Source organism: Globicephala melas, chromosome 5 (assembly GCF_963455315.2).
Source record: "Globicephala melas chromosome 5, mGloMel1.2, whole genome shotgun sequence".
NCBI lineage: Eukaryota > Metazoa > Chordata > Mammalia > Artiodactyla > Delphinidae > Globicephala > Globicephala melas.
The window spans coordinates 52,750,009-52,776,815 of record NC_083318.1 but is presented as its reverse complement, the minus strand read 5'-3'; the positions used below and the strand labels follow the sequence as shown (position 1 = coordinate 52,776,815).

General features: G+C 34.7%; 1 protein-coding gene across 6 annotated transcripts in view; it reads right to left on the bottom strand.

Annotated features, from left to right (window-relative positions):
• Positions 1-26,807, bottom strand: part of TBC1D19 (TBC1 domain family member 19) — a 155,453-nt gene that overhangs the window by 42,680 nt on the left and 85,966 nt on the right. For 5 of the 6 annotated variants that reach the window (XM_060299222.1, XM_030832234.2, XM_030832233.2 and 2 more), the window contains 5 exons: positions 24,870-24,942; positions 21,472-21,510; positions 19,843-19,955; positions 10,797-10,871; positions 7,452-7,514 (listed from right to left, as the gene is read on the bottom strand). In XM_060299222.1, the coding sequence (XP_060155205.1) occupies positions 7,452-7,514; positions 10,797-10,871; positions 19,843-19,955; positions 21,472-21,510; positions 24,870-24,942 (363 nt within the window). The remainder of the gene's footprint in view (positions 1-7,451; positions 7,515-10,796; positions 10,872-19,842; positions 19,956-21,471; positions 21,511-24,869; positions 24,943-26,807) is intronic. The other variant, XM_060299223.1, reaches the window with a different exon arrangement.

Genomic DNA, 26,807 nt, shown 5'->3' with positions numbered 1-26,807 from the left:
CTGAGAGAGAAGAGGTGGAGATCTGAAGAGAGAGGAGGTATGAGAAGTCCTCTAGGGGAATAGATGAATGATTGGACCAGGGAAATGAAGTAGAAATGCCAAGCAGAAGTAAGGACTCTCTTGAGGTTAAAGGTCATGAATTTAAATCAAACCAGTCATCATGATTGCATGTTTTTCTCCAGCTACTTTCAAATGTACACTGCAGCCACAGAATTGGTGGAGAGTTGTACTTAACCAGGATTAAGGTTTTGTCAGTCAATTACTACTAGAAATTGGGAGAAGCGTGAGGGAGTTGAACATGTATTCAAGAGGAAGTGATTATAATGATAGGTCACGGTATTGACATGTCTTTCACATTTGTTCTCTCTCTCTGTTCACTCAGACCTTGCTCTATAGCAAGTGCTCATTAAGGTTAGCCTGAACTGCCAGAGTTGCTCACTGCCATGAAAAGCTAATCTCTCTTCACTAATCACCGTATGCACATGGCTCATGTTTATTTTTCTCAGTCTCCTAATTCCTTGCCTTTAAGAACCAGACATTTCCTCAGAGAAAGACAAATACCATGATTTCATTTATAAGTGGAATCTTAAAAAAAATAACCGCAAACAGACAAACAAAATAAAACAGAAATAGATTCATAGATACAGAGAACAAACTGACGGTAGCCAGAGGGGAGGTGGGTGGGGGGTTGAGCGAAATAGGTGAAGAGGATTAAGAAGTACAAACTTCCAGTTATAAAACAAAGGAGTCATGAGAATATAATGTACAGCGCAGGGAATACAGTCAATAGTAACTGGAATAACTGTATGGTGACAGATGGTTACTAGACTTATCACGGTGATCAATTTGTAATGTATATAAATGTCAAATCACTATGTTGTACACCTGAAAATAATATACTATTGTATATCAACCATACTTCGATAAAAAAATTAAAAAATTTTTAAATTAAAGGAAAAAGAACCAGACATTTCAGATAACATTTCTATTCTGAAGCTACCGCTAAGCTGAACTACTCCCAGAATTTATTTCTCCTTTAATTGTATTTGCATGCAACATTGCATAAACGTCTATCAGAGCATTTATCAAATTATAACTATATATTTGCCTTTACCTCATTTTTCACTAAAATGTGAGCTTAATAAACATGCAGCACCTTACACAGCGCCTGTATCAGAACAGACACTCAATAACTTGACATGAATAAAGGATATCTGATTGCACCTGGGCCTTTCTTGAACACCATTCAATGGCATTAAAATATGTATAACTATGGCATATTCTAATATGTCAGTATTCCTACTAAGCATATGCTAGATAAGCCAAGCGTATGGTAGAGAATTTGTCACCCAACAGAAAGATGAATTCCCGTGTCTTCTCTTTACTATATAAACATTCTTCCCTATAAATATTTTATATACTTTGGACAATAAGTTAACTTTTATAGATTGTCATGATGCTATTAAGTACTAGAACCTGAAAATGTTATTGTCAAACTACCCAATATACTTCCATGGAATAAGGGTTATCTTCTGTTTGAATACATTTTAAAACTCTGATATAATTTAAAACTTTCAGCACAATGAAGTATTTTTAAGAATTTCATGCAAAATAAAAACTAAACTTTGGAATACAAAAAAGTTGACTTATAACTCAAAACATTATTTCTGTAATGCTCAGTGTTGTTGCTTATAAAACTTAGGTAACTAACATGAGTCACTCAGAAGAGTGCCTGTGTATCCTTGTAGCATTGGCCCAGATCTTCCTTCAGGAGGGATTACTGGAGGTTTTCTCGTCTATATATGCGCACAGCAATGCCACGTGCTGTCTAATTTTGTAGCCTAGTCACAAAACCCAATAAATTGGTTATGACACAGAGCATGCCAGGAACATTAAGTTCACTCCATTACAATCAACAATTTTCCCATAGAGCAGTTATGTTGCTAGGCAGCTCTGCCAAAGGAAAGCCTATAATTAGTGACAAGAAAAGCCTTTCTTCTTTCTTATACATACATACACATACAAGTGTGCGTGCACACACGTATAGGGATAAAATTCTTTTCCCAGAGAAAAATCAGAACTCAATTTCTGATAATATTGTTTCCAATACATACAATTATAATTTTTATTACTTAAAATGAACTTCCCTCTGATAAGTCAGACTAATTGTAAAATTAGTTATTTAAAAGATATGATCATGGAAAGTATCCACATGAGGAAAATTTAATTCTGCATAATTCCCAAAGACAGAACTTACGTGTTATAATTATCCTTTTATTTATGTTATAAGGATAAAGATCCACATTACAGCTTTACAAAGTACTAAGAGCAGCAGAGGCCAGGAGATGTACGACTGAAAACATTATGTGAAATCTAAAAATAATACAATTTGGACTAAAATATGATAAAAATGGAAAATAATTGTTAAAGCACACTCCTATAGTACTTACTATCTGTGATATTAATTAACTTAATATCCAATGCTGTACATAAACACTTTAAAACAATTTCAAAACATTTTTGCCTCCCTAGCTAGAATGTAATAAGCCCATCAAAGGTGGTATCATTTACATATAAGAATCAATAAATATTTACTGATGATCAATCTGCTTTTTCTCAGAGAATGCATCCATTGTTTATAAATGGTTCTGTTTTTCAGACTTAGTCACTTATAAGTTTTCCAAGTTTATGGGGTACACAAAGATGAGTATATCCTCAAGGGCTAATTCTGGCACTATTTGGAGAAATTGTTACTACTCTCATTTAAAATGATATCCTTACTGACCCTGTTCATCAAATGAGGCAGATATGTTGCCTGGCAAATCTCTTTTACTACCACCAAAAAGCCTTTGTAGTTGTAACTTAAAATTGACAATCCTCTTCTTTCCAGTCACCAAAGGGGATGAAATCGTCAAATTTACACTTTTTCTACCCACACACTGAAGTAGAATAGTCAACACACTATAAATCATATGATTATTGGCCTTTGGTTGATATTATAATTTATGTATTCATGTTTACTGTCATAATACTAAACATTCATGGGGGAGAAATTATAAAATAATCAAATAAGCTATAAAAAGTACTATAAATAAAAAGTATGAAAAATACTACATAGGACTTTAAAAGCATACTTTAGATGGCCATGACTTTGTGTGTTTGTGTTGGGAAGCAGGGATTGGGTCAGGGAAGGTATTTGTGAGTAAGTGATATTTTAGCTGAGAGCTGAAGGAAAAATAGGAATTTATTAGAGGAAGAGGGGAGGGTAACAGTCTTTTACATCAAAGGAATTGCAGGTCTCATGGCCCTGAGGTAGAAAGAAGTATAGTGAACTTGAGGACTAAAAGATCAGAGTGGTTGGAATACACTGTGCCAGAGTGTCAGGGCAGAGGTGAACAATGAGGCTGAAGAGGTGGACCAGTGCACGCAGAGTCATGTAGGCTTCATGAAGGATTTTGGTCTTTTTGGTTTTAATCTCACAAGTAACATGAATTGATTGGTGTTTTTACAAGACCACTCTGAGCAATCAGGCAAGACAAAGAAAAGAAGGCATCCAAACAGGAAAGAGAGAAATAAAATTATCTTTATTTGCAAATGATATGATCTTATATGTAGAAAATCCTAAGGATTCCACCAAAAATCTGCTAGAACTAAACAATGAATTCAGTAAAGTTGCAGGATACAAAATCAACATACAGAAAATAGCTGTGTTTCTATACACTAACAGCAAAACATCTGAAAAAGAAATAAATAATTCCATTCACTATAGTATCAAAACCAATAAAATACTAAGGAATAAGTTTAACCAAGGAGGTGAAAGATCTGTACACTGAAAAGTACAAGACTTTGATGAAAGAAACTGAAGAAGACACAAATGGAACAATATCCCATGTTCATGGATCCGAAGAATTAGCATTGTTAAAATGTCCATACTACCCAAAGCCATCTATAGATTCAATGCAATCCCTATTTAAATTCCAATGGCATTTTTTTCACAGAAATAGAAAAACAATCCTAAAATTTGTATAGAGCCACAAGAGAACCTGAGTAGCCAAAACAATCTCCAGAAAGAATAACAAAGCATCATACTTCCTGATTTCAAGCTATGCTACAAAGCTATAGTAATCAAAATAGTATAGCACTGGCATAAAAATAGACACACAAGCCAACGGAACAGAATTGAGAGCCCAGAAATAAACCACACATAAATAGTCAAGTAATATTTGACAAGGGAGCCACGAATACTCAATGGAGAAAGGATAGTATCTTCAATAATAAATAGGGTTGGGAAAACTGGATAACCACATGCAGAAGAATGAAATTAGACTTGTATCTTACCCCACTCACAAAAATGAACGTGAAATGGATTTAAGACTTAAATGTAAGACCTGTACCATAAAACTCCTAGAAAAAAACACAGAAAAAAAGCTCCTTGACTTCACAGAGATTTTCTGGATATGACAGTAAAACCACAAGCAACAAAAGCCAAATAAATAAGTGGGACTACATCAAACTAAAAAGCTTCTGTAAAGCAAAAGAAATAAACAACAAAATGAAAAGGATGGGAGGATGGGAGAAAATATTTCCAAATCATATATCTGATAAGGGGTTAATATCCAAAATATATTAAGAATTCTTACAACTCAATAGCAAAAAAACAAAAAAAACCCAATTAAAAAATGGGCAGAGGAACTGAATAGAAGTTTTCCAAAGAAGACATACAAATGGCCAACAGGTACATGAAAAGGTAGTCAACATCAATAATCATCAGGGAAATGCAAATCAAAACCACAATATGTTATCACCTCAGAGCTGTTAAAATGGCTATCAACAAAAAGACAAGACAAAGAAAGACAAGTATTGGGGAGGGTACAGAGAAAAGGGAACCCTAGTGCACTGTTGGCGGGAATGCAAGTTGGTACAGCCACTACAGAAAATAAATATGGAGGTTACTCAAACCTGCTCTCCACAGAGGTCTGCCCTATGAGTTGAAGGCAGGGAGTCCCTGACTTCTTGGCTGCATTCTTCTGGAATTTAGCATCTGCAACACAGAGCTGAGGAGTGTGAGAAATACTGGTTACCTGACCCTCATATAGAGATACTGCAGACCTTGACTAGAAGTTATAGGGAAACGGAACCCCATCTTCCTGGCCACACTCAGCTGAATTGAAGCTTCCATCATGATGATCTGGGGGTGAGGGAAGGGAGAGAGTGCATCACGACTCAAGTGCTACAGACTGTTCTGAGATTTAGTAGCTTTTCTTGAATAAATGTTTTTTGGTTTTTTTTGTTGTTGTTGTTGCTGTCTTCATGTATGACCTTAACACAGATTCCAGATTTTTTTTTTTTTTTTTTCTTTTGCGGTACACGGGCCTCTCACTGTTGTGGCCTCTCCTGTTGCGGAGCACAGGCTCCGGACGCGCAGGCTCAGCGGCCATGGCTCACGGGCCTAGCCGCTCCGTGGCATGTGGGATCTTCCCGGACCAGGGCATGAACCCATGTCCGCTGCATCGTCAGGCGGACTCTCAACCACTGCGCCACCAGGGAAGCCCCAGATACTTTAAATATTTTTGTTTTTTAAATAATTTTCACTGATTTTGATTTTTCTGCTAGGGATGGTTCTGTGGACCTCCTTATGATACAATACCAAAACTAATCATTTCCACTCAATATTTCTTAAGTATGGAAACAAACATTAATATATAAATGAAGCATTAACTTTACTGTACATTCAAAATTTTACTGAGTACTAAGAATTAGGTACCAGGCTACATATTAGCTAGATAAGTAAATAAACTTTTAGATTTTTAGATCTAAAAATAAACTTTTAGATTATGTTGAAGAATGGGATTTTAAATCTTTACTGTTTTTTAAAATTAAAAAAATTAATGGCACATTTAAAATCACTGAAACTTCCTTAAAATTATTTCAAATTTTAGCTTTATAAATAAATTTTATAAAATTGTTGGAATTAGTTCTTGGAATATATGATTAATTAAACCTTCTTGAGAGAATCTTATTTAACTCTTTTCTTAAACAGACGCACAACTACCACCACTATTACCAATTAGAAACCTGCTAATCCAGACAGCTGGGACTGATTTACATTTAATGAAGCAGAAATTGTCATGTGGAATCTAGATATTTTCTCCATGACACATGTTGACATTCACTCAAAATCAAATTATTAATCTTCTATCTATCTATCTATCTATGTGTGTGTGATCTTTAAAAAAAGTATTATTTAAGCAATTCTACATAAATTTCATATTTCCTATTTGTGGTAAGATGTTTTTATTTTAGTAGATATGAAAAAGACCTAGGTAAATCCAAACACCCACAATATCAGCACATGAAATGATCAAAGAGGAATCACAATGCTTCAAACTGATTTCAAAACATTTAATTATTTATTCAAGGCCTTTAATAGAAAACTATCATGTAAAATGCTTTCTCTGAACGTCTTGGGATGACTGAAATCTGAACTGGACATTCAATTTAAGAATCGTTGCCTAATCAAAAACTCTACAAACAATAAATGCTGGAGAGGGTGTAGAGAAAAGGGGACCCTCCTACACTGTGGTGGGAATGTAAATTGGTACAGCCACTATGGAGAACAGTATGGAGGTTCCTTAAGAAACTAAAAATAGGGTTACCATATGATCCAGCAATCCCACTCCTGGGCATATATCTGGAGAAAACCATAATTCGAAAAGATACACATACCCCAATGTTCATTGCAGCACTATTTACAACAGCCAGGACTTGGAAGCAACCTAAATGTCCATTGACGGAGGAAAGGATAAAGAAGATGTGGTACATATATACAATGGAATATTACTCAGCCGTAAAAAAAGAATGAAATAATGCCATTTGCAGCAACATGGATGGACCTAGAGGTTGTCATACTGAGTGAAGTCAGTCAGACAAAGACAAATATCATATGATATTGCTTATATGTGGAATCTAAAAAAAAAAGGTACAAATGAGCCTATTTACAAAACAGAAATAGAGTCACAGATGTAGAAAACAAACTTATGGTTACGGGGGGGGAGGGATAAATTAGGAGATCGGGATTGACATATATACACTACTATATATATATACAGATAACTAATAAGAGCCTACTGTACAGCACAGAGAACTCTACTCATACTCTGAAATGACCTATATGGGAATAGAATGTAAAAAAGAGTTGATACATGTATAAAAAAAAAAAATCTGTGCATATACCTCTCCTGGTTGGAGCAGATATGTAGCTCTTATTCTCCTACCTAGTCCCATGTAAGAACAAAAATTAACCTTATCCCAAACTTAGAACATTTAATTAGATAAAAAATAAACATAGTGGATTTCAGGAAGATTCAGTTAACAAAAGAGATATCTTCTAAAGTATCCTGAGTTAGAGAACTTAAAACAAGAACATTACATATTTTAATTTTTCAACTTACCTGATACAAGTAATCTTCAAATACAAAATAATAATCATCATTGCTTGCTGTCAATTTCACATCCTATAATTAAAAGTAGAGAGCACTGAAGAGAACCTAAATGAATATGTCTATAGTACTAAGACATAAAGGCAACATCTAGAAATAATACTGCAATGATTCTATTTTTATGTATGATTATAAACTTCTCAATTAGATTTTATCACTAGAATTATCACAGGTAAACTTATAAATTTACTTGACTAATATAAGTGACACATTATTTGACTACAAATTGTTCACAGTCTTTTTGGTTCCATTAGTAATTCTTTATTATTTATTTCAATTTTATCTCCTTTAAATCTAACATTTAGGTGTCTTAAAATTAGAAAAGGAGATGCAATCACAACATCCAAAAGCAACCATAGCAATCTGGCCTCAAATTACTGTTCCAATCTCATCTTCCACTATTCAGACCCACATTCTTGCCATTCCCTCAAAATACCAAAAATCTTTCATGTTTTTGTGATTTTTCACTTGCAAGTCATTGCTTGCTAACAAACAAACAAACTAGACAATGTTTATCTTCAATCTCACCAGCAAGAAAACATACATAGTAGAAATATCGGAACAGTTACAAAGAAATATTGCAGGAATCTATGATAATATTGCTCAACCTACAAAATTCAATCAGACTATTGATCAAAGCAGCAATTACAGGAGGATGAAATGAGCTGTGGATGACTCTGGAGGTAGTGAATGTGTGCTACGCTTGGGAAAACTGAAAGACGCAGACTAAGAGGAAAGAAAGGAGCCAGTCTAAGTCACAACGTGGGCAGAGGCAGAGACCATGCAATCTCAACGAGGATGATATTGCCTCTAAGGGGTGAGACTTCGTTCTTGGGGATCAAAAACTTTTACATAGTACAATGGTTTGTGGACCTCCAAAGCTTATCCTTACCCACCAAAATCTTATTCTTTGGTATTTAATTTTTTTTTATATTAGAGAAAATTTTCTCTTTAGGGATAATAATGAAGAAAAGGTTGAGAAACACTGATATAAACTGACAGGTCAACTGTCCATCATAGCAAGTGGTGGAAAACTGTAGATGGTGTGGATTCAAGGCAAGTTTGTGGGAAAAAAACACAGTCCAGAGAGAACCATTAGATATTTTAGCTTAGGGAGGGTTTGATGGTGTTCTGTATGTAAGCATTGCCTTGTTTCATTAATTTCTTTAATCACTAAAATAATTCTACTTTACTTTCAGTTAAATTAAAAATGAGCCTTTGCCAAAGGGACTTGTAATGAAACTTCAAATAATTTAAAAACGCTCATTTCGTCAAGGGCTGACTTTAATAATGTTTGGAGTTGTTCCAATAAGATCAGCAGAACTCAACTAATACAAGTCAGAAACAACCAGAGACAGATATCTTCCTAAAAACACTCATGTTGTGGACAGTCAGGATTGATTCTAGCAGAACTTATATTCAATTCTTCAGACACAAACTGTTTACCACTTTCTCATGACAGATTTGTTTTTTACTGATTCTAACGGAAATTCATGTTGGCAGCAAAGAGAACTCTCATGCTAGCACTCTTGGATTTTTTGAACAACTTCTCTTGTTGAGTCTTCTCTCATTTGAACAGAAAGGAGATTGAAGGTCTTAAAGCCCAAAAGATCTCTTAGGCTGTTGTTAAAATAATCCCCTGAGCACAATCATTAGACCTCAAAGTTAATAGTAGTACCTGTGATCCAAATCTATGTAAAAACTTCTGTGAGAGTCAAGACTTTTCATCAAAAGACTGCATCCTCTTAAATTTCCTCATCTTTTCTCTCTGTAGAGCACAGTGGTTAAAGGTACGGTTGTGAAGTCAGATTACCTAGATTCAAATCTTGGCTTTGCTATTTAATATATGAATTTAAACAAATTTCTTTACTCTTTCTTTACCTCAGTTCCCTCATCTGTAAAATGGTAAAATGATAGTACTTCCTGTTTTGCTACAACACATGTATCAATATGTGGCTCGTGAGTAAGGGAATGATGGCAGTATAACATGAAAATTGTGTTCGTTCATATGCAATTTTTCTTTAAAACAGGGAAGCCAGAACAGCAGAAGTAGAATTATAACCTTCAGCAGGAAAGGACAAAGTCTTCCACAGGCATGAGCCCTTATAACTGTATTTTAAGAGAATGGAAAATGAATGATTGCACGGGGGCCCCCTCTCCAGAGAGGCACACCCCCAGCCTTGCACATCTCTTAGCTTCTGCACTTCCTCTTGTGCCCACCTGAAAAGCAGCCCCAGTGGTGCTGTGCACCACTTCTATCTGCATTACTTTAGCATTTACACTTTATTATTTTTGTACATTTTTAATAACTCCTGCAGAAGCAGCCTGCCTGAGTTGTCCAATTCATCTCCCAATTATTGTTTCTGTTAGCACTTTAGTTACAAAAGTGCTATTTTTCCTATAATCTCTTATTTTTAAGCATGATTTTGCAGAATGCAAGTTTTTTCCAGGAAAAAATGCATTTATCATTTACAGTCCAAATGCTGGTATCTACCACCCAAGGTAGCTAACAGGATCAGATGACAATCTATGTAAAGAGTTTGGAACAATGTATGGCACATAGTAAGCAATCATTAAATGCTAGTAGTCATTGTTATAATTAACTTTGGTTATGTTTTACCCAGACAAATTTTTAGGTTCTTCTCTCCCCTGTTTCTGAGATCTGGAATAATATGCCCGTCTCCTCTATCTTACAAGTTCTAAATCTAAAATCCAAGTCTTTTAAACAACCCAATCATTAATCCAGAATCAGTCATATCCTATACCACATTTTCAGCATCTGCATCTTGTCTCAATATCAGATGCCTGGAAACAAAAATTCAATGAATCCTTATCATAAAATTTGAGACGTGCTTAACTATATGTCTAGAAACTAAAAGAAATTAAAAATAAAACATGACTTCAAAATAATAAAATAAATAAGCAGGCCCTAAAGACTGTGAGACAAATAAGATAAAAAAAATCCATAATCTCATTTTCCTTTTAGTTTCTTTTTATGTAGTTTGTGTGGAAAACTTGAATTTATAAGGACAGGAAATGCTTATCATTCTCTTAATCAATAAATGGGAGGGTCAGGAAAGGATTATAAGGACAGTTTCAACGGGAAGGAGGATAACATTGAATAGAAACTGCAAATTTTGAAGGTCAAACTTAACTTTGTAAGTATAATGATCACTTAAAATTATTTTTCAAGTTTAATATGTATCATCATGCATAGTGCAGTCCCTACATGTTGAAGACTCAATAATTGCTTAATGATATCAATGAAATGGAAAAACTATGTATACTTTTACTTACTTTATAAATTAAACTGTCCACCAAAAGGTCATGTTGTATCACATTAGTCTTAAGCTGCTCATAATACAAGATATCCTAGATTTAAAAGTTAAACAAACAAAAACATTAAAAGTCAATCACATTTTAAAGTCAGCCTCAAATAAATAATGCCTTTAATAAATAATGATCATTAATAGTATTATAAACACTAAGAGGATAAGGACTTTTTTTTTTTAATTTGTTTATTTTTGGCTGCATTGGGGCTTTGTTGCTGCATGCCATCTTTCTCTAGTTGCGGCCATCGGGGCTACTCTTCGTTGTGGTGCATGGGCTTCTCATTGCGGTGGCTTCACAGGTTTCTCGTTGCGGTGGCTTTTTTTGTTGTGGAGCATGGGCTCTAGGCGCATGGGCTTCAGTAGTTGTGGCTCGCGGGCTCTAGAGCACAGACTCAGTAGCTGTGGTGAGTGGGCTCAGTTGCTCCGCAGCATGTGGGATCTTCCCGGACCAGGGCTTGAGCCTGTGTCCTCTGCATTGGCAGTCCGATTCCTAACCACTGCCCCACCAGGGAAGTTCCCAGGACTTTTTTTTATTCACTACTACAGTCTCCATGCCTGGCCAATAGTAGATGATCAATAAATATACCTAATCCCATCCCTTAGGATAAAATCTGCTACCTGGTGGGTATTTAATCAATGTTTGCTAAATTGATTAACTGTAATTTAATAGCAAATGCAGGACTTCCCTGGTGGTGCAGTGGTTAAGAATCCGCCTGCCAATGCAGGGGACATGGGTTCGAGCCCTGGTCCAGGAAGATCCCACATGCCGTGGAGCAACTGAGCCCACGTGCCACAACTACTGAAGCCCGAGTGCCTAGAGCCTATGCTCCGCAAGAGAAGCCACTGCAATGAGAGGACCGTGCACCACAACGAAGAGTAGCCCCCGCTCACTGCAACTAGAGAAAGCCCGTATGCAGCAACGAAGACCCAACGCAGCCCAAAATAAATAAATTTTTTTTTTTAAAAAAGAAAAATGTAGCAAATGCAGTATTTATTAAGTAATTACTAGGTGTCAGGAACTGTTTTACACATGAGTTAATCTATTTAATCCCACTACACATGAGTTAATCTATTTAATCCCATACCAACAAAATAAAACTGTTCAACAATGATTATTATTCCCATTTACATTTGAGAAATTAAGGCCCAGAGAAAGAAGTAACTTGCTGTCCAAGGCCACAAAGGTAGTAAGATTTGATCCCGGGAAAGCCCTGAAACCTATATAAAAACCCAGAATGACTATACTATACTGCCTTTCTAATATCTAAATTATTATAAAATAAAAAAGTTTAAACATACTAAATCAGCCCTGGTAGTAAAAGTAATCATAGAGCATATGAAAAACATCAGGGTTTTTTTTTTAGATTAAAAATCCTTTATTATTCATTTTTTAGTTCAAAATATAATGATTATAACTATACAGAATCCTATGCAGTTAACCTGTACATGATTTAAGCACAGCTTGAAAAGATACATAAATTTCCAAGAGATAATGAGAAACACTCTCATCTCATCTGGCTAATGGACAATGATAAGGGTTTAGGACTTTTAATGACATTGATCAATAGAATCAGCAGTGTACTTTTCTTTACATCTGAGTCCAGGTTTTTAGAAAAGTAAATAAAAATCAGTTATAGCACAGGGAACTCTGCTCAATATTCTGTAATAACCAAAATGGGAAAAGAATTTGAAAAAGAATAGATACATGTATATGTATAACTGAATCACTTTGCTGTATACCTGAAACTAACACACTGATAAGCAATGATACTCCAATATAAAATAAAAATTTTAAAAAATTGTAATAGCAAAAAAATCAGTTTTAAAAAAATAAAAGAATATGGTATTATATTAGAAAATCTAACTCTAAACAGTGATAAGATTTGGCTAATGTTTAATTTAATAGAGAATAAGAAATAAGAAGGAAGAGAGGAAAGATAGGAAGAAGAGAAAAGGGGAGGAAAGGAAAAAGAAGAAAAGACAGGGGAAGGCAGAGAGGGAGGAGGGACATAAGACGTAATCCAGTTAAGCATCAGGCTAACAGTTGGTCGGGGTGTTCATAATAAATAATAAAGGTTAAAAAAAAAAGGTTAAGACTAAATGGGTAGTAGTTGTGTTAAAGAGAGATGGAAATATCATCTCACTACTTCAGCTGATCCCTGTGTTCCTCCAAATCCCTCCATCCCTGTCTTGGGCATTTTAGCCCTGGTTTCCACCCATATCCAAATACTGCTTGGCTCCATCAGTACATCCCAGTCTACGTGATTCTTTCTGAAGACATTCCCTCAAATAAGAGTTGTGAGACAGGTTCGTCTGGGACAAAGAAGAATATCTGTTGCATGCAGCTGCCTTGGCAGGGTGGCGTCCAACCCTGTTTCCTGAAACACGATTTCTTTGTCTTGAAAGATGCTTAATACACAGTTCTCTGATTTGAGGCAAAGTGCTCTTTGCATAAAGATTATCTGGGGATTTACTGGCTATTTTTAGTCATTTTAATTTTAATTAAAAAGCCTTACTTTGTTCTCATTCATGTTGTTTTGATTTCTTACCTAAAGCAAAATTATTTTACTATTTTATTTACCTTCTATTGTATTTATTAAATCCGTCTCTCTGGCTAGAATAAAAAAACATTTTTAAAGGCAGGAACAGCACCTAATTCAAACACCAATCCTTGACAACGGGCAAAGGGCATAGTATTATACTTTAATGTCTTCTAGGGAACACAGTGGAAAAGCTAAGATGCTTAGAGTTATGTCTCTTTTTAAAAATAAAATAAGTTTAAAATTACAAACTGATATATGACCATTAAAATAAGTGAAACAATCTAAAGCTGGATAAAGAAAAAGTTAATAACCTTTTCTTCTTCCCTGCCACCACACTGAAGAAACTAATGTTATTTGTATTGTATTTGTAACATTATTTGTAATTTGTATTCTTCCATACTTTTCTCCATGCTTATAAAAATATATAATATTTAAGGGTTTTAGTTGTTTTTTTAACATAAAATGGAATCATTCTATACTTATTTTTCAGTTTCTAGTGTATATCATGGTCATCTCTCTATGTCTTTTTAATAACTACATACACTTTAATATTTTTGAAGCTGTGCTACAGATGTATCACAATTTATTTAACCATTCCTTTAGCCTATAGATGGCTCCTCAGGTTGTTTCTAGTTGTTTGTCACTACAAATACTGCAATAAATATCCTCATGCACATATGCTTTTGTATATATGGGATAAACTGGCAAAGGTAGGATTGTAGGCTGAAGGCCATATATATATATATACACACACACACGCACATATATCTTTAGTTGGACTACAAATTGCCTAACTACTTTCCAAAAAAGTATCAATTCAAATTCCCACCAGCAACCCATGAGAGCACAAAGTTTACCTATATCCTCACCATTTTAACTTTTCCATGGATGAAAAATGGTTATCTTCCTGTTGTATTAATTTGCACTTTCCCAAATACTAATAAAGTTGACATTCTTTCATGTGCTTACTGGTCATTTGAATTTCCACTTCAATGACTTACATATTTTTCTATTAGATTACATTTATTTTATTAATTTGTCAGGCTCTTTATTGATAATGAGGATTAACCTTTTGTCATTTGTGTTACAAATACTTTTTCTTCAAATTAATATGTGTTGTTTGATTTTTGTTTATGGTATTCATTGACAAATTTTAAAAAAATTCTTTATGGCTTTGGATTTTCTTGCTTCCCTTAGGCAAGGCTCTCCTACATCACATGTTTATACAAATATTTTTCTAGTTTTTTCTAAAATTGATTTTTTTTTTTTTTTTTTTTTTTTTTGCGGTACGCGGGCCTCTCACTGTTGTGGCCTCTCCCGCTGTGGAGCACAGGCTCCGGACGCGCAGGCTCCGCGGCCATGGCTCACGGGCCCAGCCGCTCCATGGCATGTGGGATCTTCCCGGACCGGGGCATGAACCCGTGTCCCCTGCATCGGCAGGCGGACTCCCAACCACTGCGCCACCAGGGAAGCCCCTAAAATTGATATTTTTAATTTAAATGTTTATAACCTACCTGGAATTTATTTTTATATATGGTAAGCCAAAGGTCTGAGTTTTCTTTCAGAAGGATGGTTATCAGCATCCTTTATTAAATAAACCATGCATTTCCAATTGAAATAAAACTCCAACACCTCCCTATCAGAAATAGATTCAGCAGGCAGAAAATCAGTAAGGTCGAAGTTGAACTCAACAACACCATCAATCAACTGGATATGATGGACACCTGTACACTACTTTATCCAATAACAGTAGAATACACATTCCTCTCAAACTCACATGGAACATTCACTAAGATAGACCACATTCTGGGTCATAAAACATAGCCTTAACAAATTTAAAAGAATAGAATTCATACAATGTCTGCTCTCAGACCACAGTGGAATTAAACTAGAAATCAATAACAAAAAGATAACTGGAAAATCCCCAAATACAGGGAGATTAAACAACATACTTCTAAATAACACATGGGTCAAAGAAGAAATCTCAAGAGAAAGTTAAAAATATTTTGAACTAAATGAAAAGGTAACTTATCAAAATTTGTGGGATGCAGTAAAAGCAGTGCTTAGATGGAAATTTATAGAATTGAATGCATGCATAAATTAGAAAACAAGAAAGATCTAAAAATCAATAATCTAAGTTTCCACCTTAGGAAACTAGAAAAAGAAGAACAAATTAAATTGAAAGTAAGCAGAAGAAGAGAAATGATAAGAATTAGAGCAGAAATAAATGAAATTGAAAACAGGAAATCAATAGAGAAAAAAATTGAAACAAAAAGCTAGTTCTTTGAAAAGATCAATAAAATGAATGAGCCTTTAGCCAGGCTAACTAAAAAAAAGAAGAGAAAGGACACAAATTACCCAAATCAGAAATGAAGGAGGGTACATCACTACAGATCCTATGGACATTAAAAGGATAATAAAGGTATATACTATGAACAATTCTCTGTCCACAAATTTGATAACCTAGATGAAATGGATCAATTACTTGAACAAGACAGAATTTGCTGAAACTCACACAAGAAGAAACAGACAATCGGAATAGGCCTACATCTATTAAAGTAATTGATTTAATAATTAATAAGTGTCTAAAACAGACAGTACCAGGCCCAGAGGGCCTCATTGGTGAATTCTACCAAACATTTAAGGAAGAAATTCTGCCAGTATTCTACAATCTCCTTCAGAGGACAGAAGCAGAAGGAATACTTCTTAATTCATTTTATGAGGCCAACATTACCCTAATACCAAAGACATTATAAAACAAGAATTTATAAAATATAACAATTAGCAATAATATAATAGGATATTTCAAGAGTATTTTGTATAAGCTTTGGCAAAATAGATATTTAACAGTAATAAATTATGATTATAAAAAGCAATCTTTGAAAAGCAAAATAGCCCAAATTTTTAGCATCAGAGAATATTTAAATTTTAGTGTATGTATCTATTTTATATTTTATGCAGACTTACACACTCTCTCTTTAACTAAAGAAAAAAGGAAATATACTCTCAGGAAGTCAAAGAACTCACAGAACATTCCTAACAGTTTATACTTAATTGTTCATTAAGCATTTAGATGAGCTGACCATTTCTAGACGCTGTACAAGATACTGACTTTACAGATGATGAAGAAGAAAAAAATCCCTGTCCTCAGGTACTCAATCTAGAAAGGGAGGCAGCCAAATAAAGTAAGAAGTATGGTATATGTTTCTCTGTCTTTAGGTCTTTGCTCCTGCACTGGTTATGGTGGGAGAAAAATGAAGTAAGTATCTAAGAGTAGCGGTGATGGAGTTGGGAGAAGACAAGGTAGAGGAGATATTAGGAAGGCTTCTCAGAAAAGGTGATGGAATAAACTGCACGTGAAAGAAAAGTAGAATATCCAAGAAGACAAAAGTCTGACAAGGTTTTTTTTTTTTTAGGTGGGAAGAGAGATAATTCAGCATCTCTTGGATGACCACAAATAAATTGAGGTAAAGATTATACCTTTTCTTTTAGATATCATGAGTCTGATACACTTTCAGACCATGTATTAGAGTTCTGCAGGAAACTGGAAATAAAGGTTTTAGGCTTAAGACAAAGTTTGGTTGAAAACAGAGTTGAAGCCATTATGGAAAAGGTGACTGTGGATGAGACAGTCCAGGGAAAATGTGCAGGGTGAAAAGAGGATCAAAATTGAATTCTGAGAAATACAAGCACTTGAGGTCTAGCAGGCGAACCCAAATGCAGACTTAAAAAAAAAGAAAAAAAAAAAAAGAAAAAGAGGGAAAGAAGAACTAAGAAAACAGGATGAACTAAATTAAAGACCAAGAATATTTCAAGGGCAGAATAGATAATAGTATCAAATGCAGTAGATGTAAAGACTAAAATGTATCCACTGTTCCTTGGTAACTTTAGCTAGGACAGTTATAGTCATGTAGTGGGGTGTACGCCAGACTATGGTAGACTGAGTGATTAATGGGATTAAGGAAGTAGGAGCATCTAGCATAGACTTTTCTTGCACAAGGTTTAGATGTAAAAGTAGAGGCAAGAACAGGTGCTGATGCAAGTAAGTTTACAGGTTTGGTGGAAGGAATTTGAATGAGTTCCTTCTGATGACTTCTGTTTTCTCTGGTTAGGAGAAGGTGAGATCTTTTGCTAAGACTCTGAAAGTGGCTGAGGAGAGTGAAGGACAGAAACAGGCACTGGGAAGACAAGATGAGCTGACCAGAAAGATCTAGGATGGTCAGGCATTATTGCAGACCTTTAGGTCAGGTTGTGGAGAACCTTATTGTGAAATCACTAAAGGAAATCTTAAATGTTAATACTCATCTTGGCTATCTTATCAGTAAGCAAGAACCTAGAGCAAAGTATGAGACAATTTTCTACTTTTAATTAGCAAACTGAAATTAAGCAAAAAGATTTAAATATGAATGTTTACTAAATATGGATATTTTGATCCAGAGATCTAGAGAGCTGTAGAAAAGAAAATATATAAAAGCAATTCTTTAAAACTTATCACATATTTTCTTAAAAAGAGAAAAAAATCAAAGTTAAATAACGTTCTAGTAAAAGTACTAAATAAATTAACTGCTAGGAACTTAAAGCATTAAATCCCAAGTCTTTCTATTGAGGTAAGATTTTAAAAATAGCTTTATGAGTGTGAAATTTGAAATATTCCATTTATCTAACTCCTCAACTATGATGCATTTGTATGTGTAGCTTATTTTAAGTGATTGGAAAGTAATTGAACAAAAAGTTCTGATAAAGTATTCTTCATAAGAAGTAGGTATTCTCCCTCTCTCTGCCTCTCGCTCTCTCCCCCTCCACCCTCTAATGTACCACCTACAACAATTATTTCGGAATCGCTATAGTTTGTTCAGGTCACACATTTACAGTGAAAATAAGTGTAAGTGATAGAAAATGTTTTATTCAATAAAATCAAGATTGCCTTCTGATAATATTAATTTCTATTTACAGATTTGCCATTTTGAATATAGAAAATCAAGATAACTTAACTCCAGAATTCAAGTGTAAAAACTGCCTTTGAACTTTATACAATCATTATCTGGGATTACTACTTTTATTCTACAACTATACTTCTGGAAAAATTCTAAATCTATTTCTGAAATGGTAGTAGTTAGTTCCTCTGCAGAGACAGGACTTGCTAACTTAGCTCCTGATCAGTGAAGTTGGTAGGTCATCTACACAGGTCAGGACAAGAACTACTACCTCTTCTACAAGAGTTGATACACTCACAAAAAATGCCCAGCGCACTCAAAACTGTTTTGTAAACTGTTACTTTTAAAGTGTCACCTCAAAACATCAGTAGTATCATTTGGTTTAAAACTGCTCTAAAATAAATCACAAGGTTTATTCTTTCAAAAAGGAAGCAAGTGATTTTTGATAGTGCTGTTCAGAGCGGGAGATTTAAAATACACACACACACACACACACACACACACACACACACAAGCATGCACACATAATTTGCAAAGGTTACAGGTGTAGTTTTTATAATATATGTTAATAATGTTTGATTTTCTTAAAAACTGCATTATTATAAATTATAATTAATTTATAACATAATTACATGTAATATGTAATTACTATTGCTACCATCAATGGTGACCTGTTATATCAAGTACTGTGTTAATAAAAGACTCACATAGATTTCATTTAATTCTTTCAACCACACTGGGATATAAAAATTATTACCTATATCTAAGTATGGGTAAGTTGAAGTTTGAAGAAATTTAACTCACTCAATGACTTATTTCAAATAAGTTGAGGGAGCTAGGAGTTGAAACTAGGTCATATGATTCTAAACAAAACCCATGTTTTTAACTGCTAGGTTAGGGAACTATTAGTTTGCTATTTATTAAAATCTTTAAATAGATGACTTATAGGATCAGTGGGCTTCAGCAAAAAAAAAAAAAAAAAAAAAATTCTCCAAAATATTTCAAAAAGAATCAATGTCTTACACTTGTTTCTTTGTTGAATCTATTACCTGTCTTTTGCTGATTTCTCTTCATATTCATTTTATTTCCTAAAATAAGATGTTCTTATACTTAGAAAAATAACATTCCCACATAATCTGTCAATTTTTAAACCCATAAAAATCATGCATATTTTGAAAGCAACTGTAGGGACAAAGTAGTCATTTACGTATATCAAGCTGTCCATCTTTATTTCTCTCTATTATAACTCCCAGTTCTACCACACATCTTCACTGATCTGAATTGGTGGACTCCACTTCTTAAGATTTTACTTATTGTTCTGTTGTATGTATAGGTTCACCCTATCCAACTAATTATTAATAACAAAAACGTCTATGTTAAGCACACAGTGATTAAATTATATGTTAATCTTATCTTAGAACTCTAAACTACAGTGAATTTGAAAATTAAAAAGGGAGTAAATATTAGACTAAGAAAAAAATATTTCTACTTTGAAAAACAAATATCAAATCTGGCCCATCCTTTTTCTTCTTACCTCAGGTTGGCTGGAAATATTCAAAATGAGAGCCCATAATTCAGCTCTCAGTGCTGTGGGACTTCCTTGTCTGATATACTGTTGAGCAGCAGCACTATCTTGTTCTGATAGAACTGTCAAAAGTATATTAAAATCTCATCAGAAAATTCATAATGTAAGAAATAACATTGAAATCTTTAAAAATCTTTTGGGAAGCTAACATTTCATCTTTATGTCTAACATAATTGCATCATATCTTGACAATCTTCTTTTACTCTCAGATTTTTGATGTGGTCTTATTTACAGCCCTGTAAGTTTCAAGCTGTAAGCTCCTCCACCTCCTACCCCACCAGGTGAAAGTTTTTAATGTAGGTACCTTGATTTCACTGTGCTTTAACTATAGCTCCATGGATGTGAAACTTGTGATGCGTATGTAGAATAATTTTTGGATTTCATCATCACATGAAGTCATAGCTACAGACACCCTAAATTTCTTATGCATATTCTACTAAGTCATGAATGTTCTAGTATTTGGAAGTGGTATGCTATTTGAAGTATTATGACTGAGAATTCTAAAGAATGTAGATATCCATTCTATTCGATGACATTTTAGCTATCTGCCAAAATCAACAGAAGAGAGGGATTTTTAAAGAAGTAAAAACAAAAAAGATCTGATAACCTTTTAAAAAGGCCAAAAATTATTCATAAGCAGTCAAGTTCACAAAATTAATATATTATCCTTTTGTTTTCATCTTTATGTTAATGAAAATACTAGCTATTAAGTCTGGAAATTAAGCCCCCGTCCAAAACAAACAAACAAAACCAAAAAATAAAAACAAAAGAAGAAATACTAGACAACTGCTGATATTTGTCAAACAGTTTTGTTTTCTTATATTTTCTTCTTAAAAGAAAAAGGAAAAAAATCTTACACTAAATGAGAATGAAACAAAGGGACCACATGATAACTTGCAATTGTGTTTAATGAAAATATCAAATCTTACAAATGCAGTCTTCTAAATAAATAGGATTCTGAAAAATTGAACTAGGGAGTTTAGAACATGATAATATAATTGCCATAGAAGACTTATTCTGACACAAGACTTACCTGCACTTCATATTTCAAAGACAAAACAGGATTTATAAAAATAAGGAAAAGAATCTTAAAAAGATGGGGAAAATTTGTTCTCCAGAACACTAACAGCTGCTTCAGTTATTAAGCCCTACCATGGTGAACAGTCGCTGGGAAGTGTGACAGCTATTATTCTCTCCTGATGCAGGAGCATATTCCTATTAACACTAATGAGAAGGGTGTGGGCACATCAAAGAGAGAATCTGGCTCTTTGATTTTAAAATGAAATTCTACTGTTGAATGGATTAAGCTAATATCCTTGAGAAATGCGTGCCTGCATTTATCATTTCCTTTTTAGTGAACCATCTGTGTACTTCTTTACCTGACATTTATTGATAAAGACAAATTGATGCATTTCCCCTCTTTATAAAGATTCCCATTGTTTTATCTACACTGTTAAATTTTATTCCTTTTTAGGTCTTTAGCTTCTCAGAGATTAAATTTCAGTTGAGGGTATACGATACATTTACTTGAGACTATCTCATTTTCAGAAATTAAAATAAGTATAATCAAAAGCTTACCTTTTTGCCCAATACGTACATGCTCATTTTCAAAAAGTTCTAAAAATGATAAAATAAATAAAATTATTAGACACAAATATAATCAGCCACATTTAGAACAATATTATGTAAATGTTTTCTGGTGTTGATGCTTTTAATTATTTTCAAAGCTGAATGGCTCTCCAGGAAACTATAAGAATATTTACCTTTATATGTGGAAAAATCTTTTTTCTAAGTTATTTCAAGTTTGTAGAAATGAAAAGGAAATATATTTAATCAGAAGAAAAGATTGATAAACTAATTTTCTTTGTTAAAATAATACAGAATATCTTCTCACAACACAAATGTTTGTCCATTCATCTTTGACTTTTTTTCCTAAAAACAAAACAAAACTTATTGATAGCTTTATTTGCAAATCCCTACTTCTACTCTAATCTACCATGAAAGCAAATCTAATAAAAGTCTTAATACTTTATAGGAAATCCTACTATACAAATGCCATTTAAAAAGATTGTATGGGAGAAACAAAGATTTGTCTTTAAAGTACCAATCATAATGGAAATAACCTCCTAAACTAGATCATATTAAAACCGAGAAACATCTGTTCATCAAAAGGTACCACTGAGAGTGAAAAGGTAAGTCACAGAGTGGAAGACTGTATTTGCAATACATATATCCAGCAAAGGACTTGTACTTAGAACATGTAAAGCACTCCCGGTAAGTCAATTTAAAAAAGACAACTGTCTGACACAAATAGGCAGAAGCTGTGAACAGGTTCTTTACAGAAGAGGTAATCCAACGGACCAATAAACATATGAAAAGATGCCCAACCACATCAGTCACCAGAGAAATGCAATTAAAACCATTATGAAATACACACCCATCACAATGGCTAAAATGAAAAAAGACTGACAATTCTAAATGCAAAGGAAATGGAGCAAATGAGCTTCTCATACAAAGGTGGTAGGAGTGTGAATCAGTACAGCCATCTTGGAAAACTGTTTGGCAACATCTACTAACACTGAATATATGCACGCCCTACGATAGCAGCACATCGCTCTCAGGTGCACATCTTATACCTATGTGCACCAGGAGACTTACACAAGAATATGCACAGCAGCACTACTGATAATAGTCAGCCCCCTATGTCTGTGGATTCAACCAACCACGGATTGAAAACATTTGAAAAATAATTCCAGAAAGTTCAAAAAAGCAAAACTTGAATTTGCTGTGTGCCAAGCACTACACTGAATCTGTGTGAATGAACTGATGTGTTGGCATACCCTGCTGTAGTCTCCCGCCATTTCATGGATCCTCAGTCTCCAGCACTTGTGCTTGAGTATTGTTCACCTTGTGTCTCGTTTGTCACTTACGTTGTGTGCACCCTTTGTTACTGTGAAAAAATGGCTCCTAAAGAGCAATTAAGTGGTCAAAACAATCCCTCAAAAGCTATGTAAAGCAATTATACTCCAATAAAGATGTTAAAAATAATAATAATAATTTTTTAAAAAGCTAAACAATCCCTCAAAGGCTAAGAGGGAGCGTTAAGTGCTATCTCTCAACAAGAAAATTAAAATCTTAGATCTTTTGAAAAGCGGCATATTTCTTGCCAACGTGGGCCATAAGGTCAGTAAGAACAAACTGAGCATTTGCAAAATAAAGCAGAAAGAAGCTGAAATTTGTGGAAGTGTTTGTGCTGCCCCTACAACAGCAAAAGTGGTCTCTCATTCATGACAAATTGCTCGCAAAGGCGCCAAGTATGTGGCTGGAGGACATGTCACAGAAGCATATCCCTGTTCATGGCAAAATGATGTGTGAAAAAGCACTTAGCCTCTGTGAATACTACTGTGACGGGGTTGAGGAGAATGAAGGAGTTTAAGGCTCATAAGGGATGGCTGGCTAACTATGTAAAGTGCTACAGCCTCAAGAACTTAGAGATCATGGGAGAATCAGCATTGGCTGATGCCAAGGGAGCTTCAGCGTTCTCAGAAGAGCTCAAAAAACTTATAGAAGAGAAAGGCTACCTTCCAGAGCAAATCTTCAATTGTGATGAAATGGGCTTGTTCTGGAAGATGTCCAATCGTACTTATATCCATAAGACAGCAAAGTAGGCCCCAGGGTTCAGGGCCTGGAAAGATCATCTTAGGCTGGTGCTGTCTGGCAATGCAACAGGTCACGTGATCAAGCCAGGCCTCATCTACTGAGCAAGCAATCCCCAGGCCCTCAAGAACAAAACCAAAAATTGCCTGCCTATGTTCTAGCAATACAAGAAGGCTTGGGCAATGGCCATTTTGTTCTTGGAGAGGTTCCATCAGTGTTTCATTCCTGAAGTAAAGGGATGAAGAGAAGGGGCTGCCATTCAAGGTCCTCCTCATAACTGACAACACTCTCTGCTTCACTGGCGAGAATGTGGACATGATGTTCCTGTCTCCTGAAGCAGCACACTGAGGTGAATTAACACCTACCTTGCCTTCAGGACGTTTCGTGCTGCCCCTGATGCTAACCCTGACTGAGCAGCATTATTGATTTACGAAAGAGCTTCACAACTGCAGGTGCAGTTTTGCTTCCCGCAGAGGCTGTAGATGCCTTAAGTCCTGAGACCGCCGATGCACGCTGGAGGCAGTTCTGGAGTGAGGTGATCAGTGATTTCAGGGGCTTCTCCACTACTGATGCAGAAGTCAGTAGTATTTTGAATGTTGCAGGGGAAGTTTGGTGGGGAAGGCTTCTCTGACATGATTGAAGACAATGTTGAGGACCACACAGAAGAGCGTAGAGAAACCCTTACCAACAAGGAACTTGAAGATCTGCTGAAATCCTCTAAAGATGATGGTGATGGTGATGATCATGATGCAGAAGATTTAGAGGAGGCAGAGCCATCTATCTGGACACTTGAAAATTTTGCAGCAGTTTCTCAAGTATGATTAGAGAGAGAACATACATGTGTGTGGAAGTGGGGATGGGAGCAGCAGGAGGGGGAGGGACAGTGTGAGGAGGCAAGAGATGAGACCTGAACAGTAAAAATAGTGGTTATCCTTGACACAGGGGATAAAGATTGAAAGATGGTAGGAAGGGGCTTCAGTTTATTGATCTGGGTGGTAATTTAGTTAGGTGTGTCCAATTCATGAAAATTTATTGAGCCATTCTCTTAGAATTTTGCCAACAAAATGACTTACATATGTCTAATGAGTTTTCAAAATTATTTTAAAGACCCTCAAATAAAAAGACAAATATCTAGTTGAACTCTAATAATTGTAACATGTAAGATTCTATTCAATAATTAATAGCAACCAAGGAGAGGCAAAAAGCATGTTAGTTGTCAGATATTAAAAAAGTTACTAGATTAATTTGGAAATGGCAAGATAAACCTTAACCTCACTCTCATTTTCATTTAGTATATGCCATATGGGAGAAATACTAACCAGGAGGCACTTGTGTAGAGTCATCTATACCAAGTTGCCCTGCAGTTAAGCCAAGTTCCACAAAGAATTCTTTCTGAAAAATAAAACACAGAATTACCATGCATCTCAGACTTTGCTACACATTATTTTAAAAAAATCACCTTCACCTAAACATCAACTTAAATGAAAATTACAATGTAAAATAAATCTTTGCTTCATTCAAATATCTAAAGAAGAAAAGAATATTATTGAACTTTTAGATAGTAATGCTTTAGTCCAAAATTTTCCCTTTTTAGGTAACAAACTAATCAGTAAAAGTAAGGAATAATTATTCTGAGGAAAGAATAATAAAATTTAAATCTCTCCTGAAACATACATACACACACAGCATATGTAGCACTTAGCAATTTTATTTTCTAAATTCATTGTCTAAAATTACCAATATAATTCTGTATCTGTGCTTTCTATGGTACTGTACTTCACTCAGCTCTTAATCAAGTAAATACTGCAAATATCCAAAACAACTTAAATTAATTTTTAAGTAAAATTAGACTACCAAGTACTCTGCTAAAATAAGAATAAATTAGATTTACTCTCCAGACTTCCTCTACTTATCTAGTAATGTCTAAGGAAAGTAATCATGTTTGTCTGTTGTTTTATAAATATATAAAAAACAACCCCATAGTATTCACATTATTTTTATTCCCTAAGTAATTAAATATTTCTATTAATATTTGCCTCAGTGTTTTGTTACTATTCTAATTGCTAAAACCAAACTCCCTTCTCCTTTAAAATATGGAATTAGTTTTAATCCTTCATAGTTATCTATGATTATTTAAGTTAGTGATTTATTTGCGTCCCTCATAAGACAGTTATTCAGCCTAACACACATTTCATTTCTGTATCAATTTTAAATAACTGCCATTATATTTCAATTTTTAACTAAACTAATTTTAATCTATACTTTTAAAAAGCACTGCAACTTATGTTACCAATTTTTAATGACTCAAGTGGTAAAAATTCACTGCTTTGGATATTTTTTACTCTATGTCAGTAGATCTGGTCCCTAATCTCAGATTTCCTTCTCTATGAACATGTATTACCTTTTTTCAACCTGTATCAAAGAATATAATCACACCATATTGAAATTATCTTTTTACTGTCCATCTCCTCATTAGCCTGAAGCTCTTGGAAGACAGAGACTATCTCTTACACACATTTGCACCTCCTGTTCTTAGCACAGTGCTACGTGACACATAACAGTGGGGAGTCAGTAAATAGTGAACCACACTACTGAGTTCTAGTTCCCACCTGCTGTCTCTACAACACTGAATTAGTGAACAGGAATTAGTCAGCAACTTCTCTTTAGAGTTAATAAATTTCAGTTTCAAGAAACCCTTTTGGCAAGAAAGGGGTACGGGGTTAAGAGACATAGATTACTACATATAAAATAAATAAGCTACAAGAATATATTGTATGACACAGGGGATATAGCCAATATTTTATTTTATTTATTTTTTAATAGATCTTTATTGGAGCATAACTGCTTCACAATACTGTGTTAGCTTCTGTTGTACAACAAAGCTAATCAGCCATATGCATACACATGTCCCCATATCCCCTCCCTCTTGAGCCTGCCTCTCATCCTCCTTATCCCACCCATCTAGGTCATTGCAAAGCACGGAGCCAATCTCCCTGTGCCATGCTGCTGCTTCCCACCAGCCAACTATTTTACAGTTGGTAGTGTATATATGGAGATGCTACTCTCACTTCGCCCAGCTTCTCCCTCCCATCCCATGTCCTCAAGTCCATTCTCTATGTCTACCTCTTTATTCCTGCCCTGCAACTAGGTTCATCAGTACCTTTTTTTTTTTTTTTAGATTCCATATATATGCGTTAGCATACGGTATTTCTTTTTCTCTGTCTTACTTAACTCTGTATGACAGACTCTAGGTCCAC